Source organism: Trachinotus anak, unplaced genomic scaffold, assembly GCF_046630095.1.
Source record: "Trachinotus anak isolate AG129_WGS33_773 ecotype Australia unplaced genomic scaffold, CSIRO_AGI_Tana_v1 ptg000010l, whole genome shotgun sequence".
NCBI lineage: Eukaryota > Metazoa > Chordata > Actinopteri > Carangiformes > Carangidae > Trachinotus > Trachinotus anak.
The window spans coordinates 966,039-978,309 of record NW_027273861.1 but is presented as its reverse complement, the minus strand read 5'-3'; the positions used below and the strand labels follow the sequence as shown (position 1 = coordinate 978,309).

The window sequence follows — 12,271 nt, the reverse complement described above, 5'->3', positions numbered from 1 at the left end:
ACAAATGCAGAACTTCAAGATTGTAGCTCGAGGTGAGCTGAGGTGAAGCTGGTTCAAATTATTTAATATATATTATATTATTTAATATAAATCATTTTACATATATATGTAAGCCTGAAACTCTGTATTTAAGATGAATGACTTTGAACTGTTTATGCATCCCAGCAGGCGCCACTCTGCAGCAGTCGCACAGCAGTCTGTTTGACCTTTCAGGCTTGCCGTAGTGCTGTGCTTGTGCAACATTTCGCGCGAACTTTAACGCCAGCCGGAGTAACTCTTAACCGAGGGAAACAGTAATGCTTTCATAACTCCTCCATGAGCCAGACACAGCTCAGTCGACTTCACTGACTCTTATCACAGACATGAGTGTGTCTGCCGTGAAGTGACGTGGACGGAGCCCCGGCAGTCTCTAGGTAACCAGCGGTGAGCGCGAGCCACACAGGGGAGACGGAAAATGGTGGGCAAGCTAACTTGTTATTATTCATTCCCGTCGTGCTACAGACTGCTGTTGTAACTGGTGCTAATCCTCTTCGTATCAAATCGTCTTTCCAGAGACGGAGTCTTGCTCCCAGTCAGGTTGCTAAACGGAAACAAGAAGGGACTTCCTGCGAGGATGAGGAGTGGACATGTAGAAGTGTGAGTAAACTATCGTGACTGTCACACACTCACAGCTGACTGGTAAACAACACCATTGTTTTGGCTTCTGTGATGGTAGAGACCCAGACACTGGCAGTCAGAGGTTTTCTTGCTGATTATCGATGAATGCACACAACATGTCTGAAGAGAGTCTCTGTCTACAACAGGGGTCTCCAACCTTTTTACTCTGAGGGCTACTGTGACTAAACAAAAGGGGCTTACAGCTTCTAATGTCTAATATCACTGTTACATTTATTCACATATTGTATCAAAACACTCAAACTGATCTCTAAACCAAAGAGATCATTTAACAAATCATCAAATATCAATATCCAAAACATCTGAAACTCACATCAGTGTCAAAAATCTGAGTCATGATTCAGTCAGACCTGAACACACAGACATGATCACACCACTGCAGATAAACCTGCTCAGAAACCAGAGAAGAAGAAGAAGCTCCTCAGTCAGAGATCCAGTGATAGTTGGCAGTTCATCCAATGGTTCATAACGATCAGGAAGTTAAAACAGCTCATCCACTACACTTCTTTATACAAAATATAAACAAACATGGACTGAAAAAAAAGTTGAAGCACACAGCTGAACTCACTGTATCCATAGCAACATGTTTCCTGTTTGTTGGAAAAGTTTAGTTTATATTTGTTGTGTTATCTAGAAGCGTCGTAATCACTGTATGTTGCATACAACATGTCTGATGTGAACAAACTTAGAGTTTGTTCTCTGCATCCATGGTTTGGACAGACTACATTCTCTGAAACTACTGGTAGTTAGCGAGCCTGTTGGAGGCCCCTGGTCCACAACAACCACCCTCATCTGAATCACATCACAATATTCATAATATCATAATATTTATTATTGATTTGAAAGCCCTGACATGATGGTCTAACATGTTATATATTGTTGTATTGTATTGTTATGTTATATATTGTTTATGGATAAACAGGGCACAAACAGGTTTTCTTCATAATATCAAACCGCCACTTTCCCCAGGCCATGTTCTTGGAAAATGAGCAAATGTGTGATGAGTGAGAGTCAGTGTTTGTGAGCATTGGTGTGAAGTTTGAGGTCTTTCCACAGGAGAAAAGAAGAAAAAGTGAGAAAGAGGTGAGAGAGAACCATGTTTCTCCCTTCAGGAAGCCGCTGACACAGCTCGACAACCGGCCTTCGTGCATGGATGGTGACAAACATGTGAGCATTATCGAGGACTGTCAAGTTTAATCTTATCTTATCTGTATACATTTTGTATGTGATTACATCAGTGCTTGCAATTTGATGCCATGACCAGGCTCACTTGTTTAAAAATCTTTTCTACAGGAAGCATTCATCCGAAGTATCCTCTCCAAGCCTTTTAAAATACCTATTCCAAATTACGCAGGTAACATTTCTCATCACTGTGGCTCCTCCTTCATGTCTAATACACTATATCACAAAGGATGAGTTCAACCGCTCTGTTGATGAATCACCCACAGGCTCGCTGGGAATCAGGGCGCTCGGTCTGAAGCGTGCAGGAGTAAGGAAAGCACTTCATGATCCCTTCGCAGAAGATGCTTTGGTTCTGTACGAGCCCCCGACTCTGAGCGCTCATGATCTCATCAAAGCTGACAAGTAAGATGAAAACACATGGCTTCCCCCTCCATTAAATCACCTCTTACTGGATCTCCAGTGAAAAGTTGTTAGTTAAAGCTGCATGAGCCAAGTCTGTACAGTAATTACTCAAAACAGAAGCAGGTAACTAACTGAAAACCAAGTGGAAAGTCCAGCTCTCTCCCAGCGATCACTCTACAGGTGAGGAGACAGTTTTATTTTCAGTCCTTACTGGCTGTGTGGAGTTTTTCCACAGGTGAGTGTAGAGAAACTGTAGGACAGTTTGAAAGAGTTGAATAAATGAATGGCGGCTGCACAGCTTTAAGAAAACACCTGCGGGTTTAGCCCTGGCAGTTACCATGAGCCTGTTTGCTCTTGACTGAATTTTCAGCCTCGCTTCCTGCAGAACACTTCAAGATCTAAGATATTTTTAGGCTGCACGTCCCCTTTAAGATCAGTGGTGATGCTCAGGTCAGTGGAGCGATGCACCACCACTCCTGCGTCAGCTGCAGCTTCCTGCAGCTCCTTTGCAGCTATATTGTGGTTCTCTTTGCCTTTCTGCTCAATAGACGGCTTATCTCAAAGTTTTCCTGGGCATCCACATCCTGTCTTGGGCTCCACAGTAAACACTTGTTTTAATGACATTAAAGACGGTGGAAATTTCAAACTAAATGTACAGTGGTATAAATCTTGTGAGTTGGAGAGAAAGACGGCCACCAAGAGTTCAGAGGTCTCAGGCAGAAGTATTTATTATCAGAAAATGATGAGCAGCATACAGTCAGTGTGTGAATCAGAGAGGAGTCAGTGGGGATATATTCTCAGATCTCACATGGCTTCAACATTTTACCACACCTCACTCCATGTAGGGTTAAATTTTATCCTAAACATCCATGTGTGAAGATGCTGTTGGACACCAAAACCTGCAGTGTCTCATGTTCTTTAACTCTTCCTAATTCATATCAAAAGGTCTCAGTCTTTCCCCTACTGAGCTCGTCCTCCACAGTAACTAGATTTGGACACCATTCTCCAAGTTTATGCTTATTGCTCATGGTTGTTGAATGTTACCAGAGAATTTATCACTTGAATTGTCATCAGCTGAAACTTCCTGTTGAGAAGTGAGCCCTAATGAGATGAGTTAATGAAGTCAATGAGGTTCTGAGTGTTTTACAAGAAGGAGGGAGCCCAGACCTTTGCACATACCACAACTACTGTTTAATTGTTTCCTGTTTTTAGGTTAACAAAATAAAAAAAGTAAAAGGGCATTAACATTTGAAGACAGGCTAACTTTATAATGTTTGTGTGCTGCAGGGTTTTTTTTTTTTACTTCTTTTTACTTTACTAAAATTCAACAGCATGTGTAATTTTACCCAGGAGTGATCCATGTGTAGCCTTCACTGACTTTGCTACAACAAAAATAAATGATTCTTTTTTTTCTTTTCAGAGAAAAACTACCAGTCCATGTTGTTGTGGATCCAGTTTTAGGAAAAGTGCTCAGACCCCATCAGAGAGAGGTACAAGATTTTTTTTTTAACCTTTACTCATCCAAATAAACATAAAATTATAAGAGACACAACATTTCTGTATTACATTTATTGTAACACTTGTGCTAAACTTCAGTGACTCTTTCATTAATGAACTGGCCTTAAAAACAGATGAAGTCAGTTCACTCTTGACTTTAGACACAGTAGATACAGAGATTAATTAACAAAGATTAATTAAGGTCCACTCACAAGCTTTTTAATCACTTCTCAAAGTCCATGAGATGTGAGGAGGACCATGACTAGCAATTGAAAGTTCCAGGAAAAACGTGTAAATGCACAATAAGATTTTTTTTCTTTGAAATTAAATGTGGATGTCATGGATGGATGTCTTTCATGTGTGGAGGGGGTGAAGTTCCTGTGGGAGTGTGTGACGGGCAGACGCATCTCAGGGTCGTACGGCTGCATCATGGCAGATGAGATGGGCCTGGGGAAGACATTACAGTGCATCACCCTGATGTGGACCCTGCTGCGCCAAAGCCCTGACACTAAGCAGGAGATAGACAAGGCCATCGTGGTGTCACCCTCCAGTCTAGTTCGCAACTGGTACAATGAAGTAGGAAAGTGGTTGGGAGGACGCGTTACACCAGTGGCCATCGACGGAGGTTCGAAGGATGACATCGATAGACAGCTAGGTGGATTACCTCTCTGTCTGTCTGTTTGTCTCTCAGCAAAGTGAATGAAATCTGGTGGTTTGATACATTGTGATGAACCAAAGTGTTGATCAGGAGGAACTAGAGGAAATGTCAGGAGTTAGCCTTAGAATAGGAGGAATGAATTCAACTTTGTTCTTCTATATTCAGTTTCATGTACATGTGGTATCACAGACTATTATCCACACATCAGCAGTGTTTTCTGTGATCGGCACCAACAGTGATGAATTCTGCTAAAACATACAGTCTGTGTTCACGTCTTCCATCCAGTTACACATTCCTGCTCATTTGTATTTACAGATGAGCGCTGGTGGGTGGCCAGTAGATAATGCATGCACATACTCATACGCTCACACACACACACACACACACACACACACACACACACACACACACACACACACACACACACACTCTAACACATAAGTGCCTCATCATTTACAGGAAGACTACAGTGTCGGTATAAAGTAAAATAAAATAATGAATAATTGTCATGGTCTTGGATGAAAACTGCTTCTCAGAGTGTTCTGTCAGTGGGCAATAAATGTCAGAGGGTCCCTCCCACCATGAGGAAGATTCTTATATCAACATTACAAACTTAGAACAAGAAAGGTTTTTTCAACAAGATTCATTGGTTTGATGAAATAATTAGAAGTTATGTGTTTTTTTTTTTTTAATTGTTTTTTTTTTTTTTTTTTGATTTCTAGTGAACTTCATCTCTCAGCATGGTCTGAGAGTCCCAACCCCAATCCTGATCATTTCATATGAGACCTTTCGACTTCATGCTGAGGTGCTGCACAAAGGCAAAGTTGGACTCGTCATCTGTGACGAGGTATTTCATCTCAGTCAGTACATTGTCACTGACTGTCGTCTCTGTGGTGTAACACTGGTGTGTGTGTGTTTGTGTGTGTGTGTGTGTGTGTGTGTGTGTGTGTGTGTGTGTGTGTGTGTGTAGGGCCACCGGCTGAAGAACTCTGACAACCAGACCTACCAGGCCCTAAATACCATGAGTGCCCAGAGGAGAGTGTTGATATCAGGCACGCCCATCCAGAACGACCTGCTGGAGTACTTCAGCCTGGTCCACTTTGTTAATGCCGGGATCCTTGGTGAATTCCTCCGCACACAGAACTGGCTCCAGGCTCAAACACATTGGAGTTATTTCTGCTGTGTGTACGGTGTTTGTTTGTTTACTTGTCTTCTCACCTTGACACAGGTACAGCCCAGGAGTTTAAAAAGCGCTTTGAACTGCCCATCCTCAAGGGTCGAGATGCTGCTGCCAGTGATAAAGACAGACAGAGCGGAGAGGAGAAACTCAAGGAGCTGATCAGCATCGTTAACAGGTGAGCTCAACACTCACAGACATGCAGGGCGTGCTCTTCCTGTTTCATTTTTCATTCTTCATTTTAAATTTCAAGTCAAGTTAATTTTTCAGACTAAGCTGTGAGATGATGTACACTGGTCAAACATCAAAGATTTCTCTCAATCTCTCTGTAATATCTGTGCTGTTGTTAGACCATTGAAAATGTCCTGATCTATGTCCAGGAATGGTTCAGGGCCGTGTGGGATTTTTCTGTTATGTGTAATTTCTATAATTTGTGAGGTAAAAGAGACATTTTATCTGGTTGTTTCATCCATAAACAGATTTTCCAAAAAAAAAATTAACTCTCTCATGATAATTATCAGTTTTTTATAGAATTGTTTTGCTGTGAAAGATGATGTCCTTCATATTGTCCTCTTTAAATGTAGATTGGTACAGAATAAGTTTTGTGTCATCAAGTGTTCTCCTCCTCTCATTTATTGATTTATTCTGGTCTGTTTGTGACGTCTCTCTGTAACACTGGCCATGTGCTGCTGCCACAGGTGTTTGATAAGGAGAACATCCGACATTCTGTCGAAATATCTTCCTGTGAAAATTGAACAAGTTGTGTGTTGCAGGTAGGTCGATCCACTCGGTTTGTGCTAAGTGGAGGTGATGCAGATTGTAATTTTGAACACTTGATTGTTTGCATGAAGATAGATTTTAGGTTTTACAAAACGTCAGACGTATAAATATCTCATAGATCTGCCAGAGTTTCAGCACCAAACTTTTTTTCAGACGTGTTCACATTGACAGTATCTGCAGAAAGGTTTCATTGGAACATGCATGGCTGTTTCCCTGCAGGCTGACTCCCCTGCAGACAGAGCTGTATAAACACTTCCTGAGGCAGGCCAAACCTGTTAAAACATTACAGGAGGGCAAAATAAGTGTCTCCTCCCTGTCCTCAATCACGTCACTCAAGAAACTGTGCAATCGTAAGTACTTACAGCAAATGTAACTGTGACTGTGTCTCTCACAGTGCAGCTGAGTCTGAGGATATGTCACGTCAGTCATACAGTATCCATACACTTACTCAGAATCATCAGTAAAACTTCTGACCTGCTCTGTGTCCCAGACCCGGCGCTCATCTATGACAAGTGTGTGGAGGGCGAGGAGGGCTTTGAGGGGGCGCTGGATCTGTTTCCACCCAGCTACAGCACTAAAGCTGTGGAGCCTCAGCTGTCTGGTAAGAACGTGTGCAGCTCTGATGGTGTCACAGAGACCCAGCACGACGCCGCGCTCACTCACTGTCTGTGAGAAACGTTTGAGTCTCGGTGTGAGACGGGTGGAACGATGTGAACCTGATGGAGATGTGTGGCGACCTCATTAATGGCTCAGGAAATTTGAGCTGCTTTCATCATCATCATTATGGTTATGAGTTACTGTGTGGTCAGCTGTGGGGACCAGGTCTGTTTGACTCTGATACAATAGAACAACTACACTGAGAGAAATCGACAATATTTTGTTTGTTTAGCTAATTATCATTATTATTAGTGTCAACAGTTACCACACTACACGCTGTATGTCTTCTTTTTCTGGTCCACCTCACCGCCACTGTCATGGTGTGCAGTCACAGACCCACGCTGTGTCCCCCACCACCAGTCTTTATGCTAAGCTGGGCTAACCATGTCCTGAGTCCAACTCTGTAGTTAAAGTCCAGCTGAAATGAAATGTCATGCATTTCCTGCTACACCACGTCTATGCGTCTCCAAATGAAAGTTAATGTTTCTCTGTGTCTGCTGGATGTGTAAGTGAGCAACTGTTTGTAATGATGTTCAGGTTTCTCCTGCCACAGAGGACTCAGCCTTCTTTGCCGGGCTCCCCAGTTACTGGAGGTTTAATAAGTGTGGTGCATCTTTCTCAGGGAAACTGAATAATGTGTGTCATCTTTCTGTTTATGGAAGAAATTGTTTCCTTTGTTTCAGGGAAAATGCTGGTTCTTGATTACATCCTGGCAATGACGAGGACGACAACGAGCGACAAAGTGGTGCTCGTCTCCAACTACACTCAAACACTGGACCTCTTTGAAAAGCTGTGCAGATCTAGGAGGTGATTTTTGGCAAACAGCCATTGAATTGTTTTTGTTTTAAATGACTTGTCCCTTAAAGTAAGTAATGACCGTTCTCTTGGTCCTCTGCAGATACCTCTATGTCCGACTGGACGGAACAATGTCCATCAAGAAAAGGGCCAAGATCGTGGAAAGATTCAACAGCCCGTCTGTGAGTTCAGAACTGTTTTTAAATGACATGTGAGCTTTGAAAAGAGGTCGACCTGAATCAGTTTGTCTCTCAGAACCCAGAGTTCATCTTCATGCTGAGCAGCAAGGCTGGTGGGTGTGGCCTGAATCTGATTGGTGCTAATCGCCTGGTGATGTTCGATCCTGACTGGAACCCAGCCAATGACGAGCAGGCGATGGCACGGGTGTGGAGAGACGGCCAGAAGAAGACTTGCTACATCTACAGACTGCTCTCTGTCAGTTTAATAAATACATCTAACTTTTTACCTTCTGATGTATTATTCTACAAAGTTGAGGTCCTCGTGTCAGATGTGTATCAGCTGTTGAAGGCTGCAGAGTTTCCATGCCTGACCTGTGTCTGTGTTTACAGACGGGGACAATTGAGGAGAAGATCCTGCAGAGGCAGGCTCATAAAAAAGCCCTGAGCAGCTGTGTGGTGGATGAGGAGCAGGATGTGGAGCGTCACTTCTCTCTGGGTGAACTCCGAGAACTCTTCACTCTCAACGAGGAGACCACCAGCGACACACATGACAAGTAAGAAACAGACGACTCCAGTTACTCTGCTAATTCTATTGAACTGAGTAAACTTTATACAGATGGTTAGACAACCTCGAGTAACCAGTCAGATATTTTCGAATTGATCTGGAGGCCCCAAAGAGCCACATCATGTGTGCACAAATGTCAAAGATGAGACCACATCATCGAACCAGTGTGAGAGAGTAACATCAGAAAACACTGTTTGATCTGTAATTACCTGCAGCTGTGTCGAAAATCAAACTCCTTTTATGAGAGAATCACCTAAGTGATACACGTCAGGATGGATTTTGAAATCAGACATTCAAGGCTGATGCACAGGTTCACATCAGCAGATAAACTGCTACAGCACGGCAAAGTATCTCTGATACAGTGCACATTCTTCTCTTTTTGTTTTTGTTTGTTTTCTTTTTCTTTCTTCTTTTTTAATGCTCAGGTTGTGAATGTGTGTGGAACCAGCTGTTTGGGACACACATACTGGTTGATATCAGTGATGGGTGACGCTGACTGGCTCTTGTAGTTTCTGTTGATATGAATAAATAAATCTTTATGCCTCTGCGCTGGCGACAGCTGGGGCCAGAGCCAAATTGTTTTCAGGTTCTCATGGACACGACATCTTAGTAATGGGTTGATGGAACATTGGTGGTCAAAAGTCACGGTGACCTCACAACACACTTTTTAGCCATTACTCAAGATTTCACACGGCAGTTATGACAAATCACACCAATGGTTAATATTTGATATGACTCAGAATAAACAGGGATGTCATCTGAAACTAGTCTGAGTGGTGGAGGTGGTTATTCTAGAAAATTTACACTCAGGAGCCAGATGCATGACACTGTGGAAAGTGCACATATGTACTTCTTCAGTTCTTTGTGACTTTTGAAGTGAAAAGCATTGAACAGAGAGAACCTGATTGAGTGGTTAGGGCACGTACCACATGAGCGCAGATGCTCTTAGCAGGTGAGTCGCTGGTTCCAGTCCTGACCGACCCCACTCTTTCCTGCATGTCATTCCCCCTCTCTCTGCACCTTTGGGCAAATATGCCCAAAAAAAATCAAAAAAGACAAAAAAGCTTAGAACAACAAGTGCATGTGTATCCAGGCTCATCACATTTTAGTGTCCCCTGGAAACACCTTTCTCTGTGTCGTGAGTATTTGCAGCACGTGTGTTGTCAATCTGATTAAGATGTTTCCTGATTTTGCCTTTGTTTTGTCTGTTTGCATATGATTTCTTAAGTTGCAGTGCGTTGAGCTTTCAGGGCCACCGTAGATGACACATCATTAGCAGCTGCACCATTAACATTTCCTGATTGTTTAGAAAGTACAACAAAGTACTCAAGATACTAAAGACTCTAAAGCTGCTTTTCATTCTGACAGCAGGAATGTGAAAGTTTTCTTGTTCCTCTTTGGTAACAGACTGAAATTTGCCCACTCGTGTAGTACGAAGTTTAGGATAAGAAGACAAAGATGATCTTGCATCAGAATCAGAATCAGTTTTATTGTCAAGTAGGTTTGCACATACAAGGAATTTGTTTGGGTGTTTGGTGCAAGACAGAAAACAGTGAGAAGGAAAAAGTATAAACAAGTGAGAGTGGGCCTCTCTAGGCCCAATGTTTTATTAAATCACCTTATGTTAAATTTCCACCTCATGTCATCTGTAGAAAATTAACCATACACGGGTCTGAAATCTGCATTAGATATTAAGTGCACATTCAGTCACCATACATTGTTTTCTAAATAGGGCATGTCTTCTCTGTGTACACTTGGCCCCCTCTGGTTTTCATTCTATCTCCATAATGTAGGTAATGTGTTGAAGCAGCCTCTCTTCCTTCCTCTCGTTAGGTTTCGCTGTCACCGCTGCGTGAATGGCAGAGAGGTCCGGCCTCCTGCAGATGACTGTGACTGTACCAGTGACCTTTCCCAGTGGAACCACTGCTTCGACAAGAAGGGCCTGAGGGACCAAGTGTTGAAAGCCTCCTGGGATGCTGCTGTCTCCTTCGTCTTCCACCAGCGCTCCCACGAGGACCAGAAGGGTGTAGTATAGCAGGAGAAACACCACAGACTGCCTATCACGCTGCCACCTGTATATACTGCTATTTATTTATTGTGGAGTTTTTCTGTTTACTTTTTTATTAAAGCAGAAGGAATAAAGGAGATTGATTGGTAACCTCTCCATCATGGACGCAGTAACTTCATATAAAGAACTGCACCTACAGGACTGTGGAAAAGATGGTAACACTGATAATGGATTTGCCAGTAGTGGAGTGACATCCTAATGTGTGTGTTGGACTGTGGTGCAGCTGCAGTTACCCAGCTTACCTAGCTGTGTGGACTCACAGCAGGACAGACGTGTACATGCCATCCTGCACAGTGCACACAAATCCAATACATTCAAGTTCTCCATAGTGACATCTGGTGGTGCCCATGTAGGAGGAAGCACACATGCTGGCTGACTGTCACCAATGCTGGTGTATGATTTTTTAACTCAAATTTAGATGTTAAAGCACAGTAGGCCTTTACATTTTTCATTGCAAATGCACAAGCAACAACACAGATAAGCCAACATTAGAAATATTTCAAGTCCATTTACCATCATCAGTGTCTAAACAAAAAGTAGGAATGCTAAGTCCCAGCTTCTTGTGTTTCATTGGCAGTCAGGACGTGTGTCTGGCCAACAAGGTTCAACAGCTGTATCCACAGCCATGGCTATTGTCTAGTTATCCAGGTGTGGTTGTTCAGCTCCTGAGTTCATATTAAAGTGAAGAATGATGACAGTCTGCTGTTGTAAATGTTATTACTAAACAAACTTTGGTCCAGAGTCTCTGCAGCTCATCTCCAGAGACCAGTGAGAGAGACTTTCACCATGTGGCAACACAAGAGTTGTTCTTCTCAACTGATCTATAAAGCATCAGTAAATAATTTATGAACCATTAGTGAAGCCATTATTTACGACGTTTTCTGTTTTAAGGGTGACATTAGAAAGTGGTACCAGTCATTTTGACAAACAGTCAAACAGTCGGTTGAACTTCAGTTTCTTTTCGAACATGAACAATGATGTGTACCAGAGGAACATGAGTTAAAGTCCCATCAGATCACCTTCATCTTTGCAGTTCAAAACAGCAGAAATGCCTTTGAAAATAAGAACCTGGTTCATCATTGAGTTTCTGAGTAATTTACAAAAATGCAAGACGGTGAACTGTAAAGCAACACAGAGTTCATTTTGATTGCACAAATTAAAAATAAACTAAAAATATACATGAAATCACTGGGTGTTATGTCAAAGTTCCAGAGTTCAACATAGGATTTTGAAAATACTGTAATCAGCAAGAGTTATATAGAATAAATAATAATAATTCATGTCCCTGTTTTTGACATTCTTGTAGTTAATTTATGATTTCCCAAACTCTAAAATTTCTGTCCATGCATAATGACAGATTTATGACTTATTTTACAATAAAATATATTTTGATTGTTTCTACTGTTGCCATAGTTTGTCATTAAGCTACTTGAATAAAGAGAACGCCTCTATGTGCACAGTTAGGCCACCGTCACTGAAAATAATGTGAGACTGAAAAATCTCTATGATAATAAATCTTACAGGACATAAAAATATATTCCTGACTTCGCAGAGTGAACAGACAACACACACAAATTCTAATGTGCTCTGAAGCAAGTTCTTCAACATGAAGGTGGGATCTGTGTGTGGTAGCCCT

The 12,271-nt window shown here is 42.1% G+C and overlaps 1 protein-coding gene across 1 annotated transcript; it reads left to right on the top strand.

Moving 5' to 3' along the window:
• The first annotated feature begins 201 nt into the window (after positions 1 to 201).
• Positions 202 to 11,332, top strand: rad54l (RAD54 like). Its single transcript, XM_071486764.1, has 18 exons — positions 202 to 457; positions 553 to 636; positions 1,732 to 1,842; positions 1,969 to 2,029; positions 2,124 to 2,259; positions 3,680 to 3,749; positions 4,123 to 4,411; positions 5,137 to 5,261; positions 5,385 to 5,535; positions 5,643 to 5,769; positions 6,290 to 6,364; positions 6,591 to 6,721; positions 6,862 to 6,972; positions 7,712 to 7,835; positions 7,927 to 8,005; positions 8,079 to 8,258; positions 8,393 to 8,556; positions 10,401 to 11,332. The coding sequence occupies exons 1-18, from the start codon at positions 455 to 457 to the stop codon at positions 10,600 to 10,602; spliced, it is 2,223 nt and encodes a 740-aa protein (XP_071342865.1). The 5' UTR covers positions 202 to 454; the 3' UTR covers positions 10,603 to 11,332.
• Positions 11,333 to 12,271: the final 939 nt, after the last annotated feature.

What these genes read in the sequence shown, in the direction of transcription:
- rad54l (XM_071486764.1), top strand. An exon ending in TGTGGAGCCTCAGCTGTCTG is followed by an intron (nt 6,973 to 7,711) that starts GTAAGAACGTGT and finishes CCTTTGTTTCAG; the next exon opens with GGAAAATGCTGGTTCTTGAT. An exon ending in ACCAGCGACACACATGACAA is followed by an intron (nt 8,557 to 10,400) that starts GTAAGAAACAGA and finishes TCCTCTCGTTAG; the next exon opens with GTTTCGCTGTCACCGCTGCG.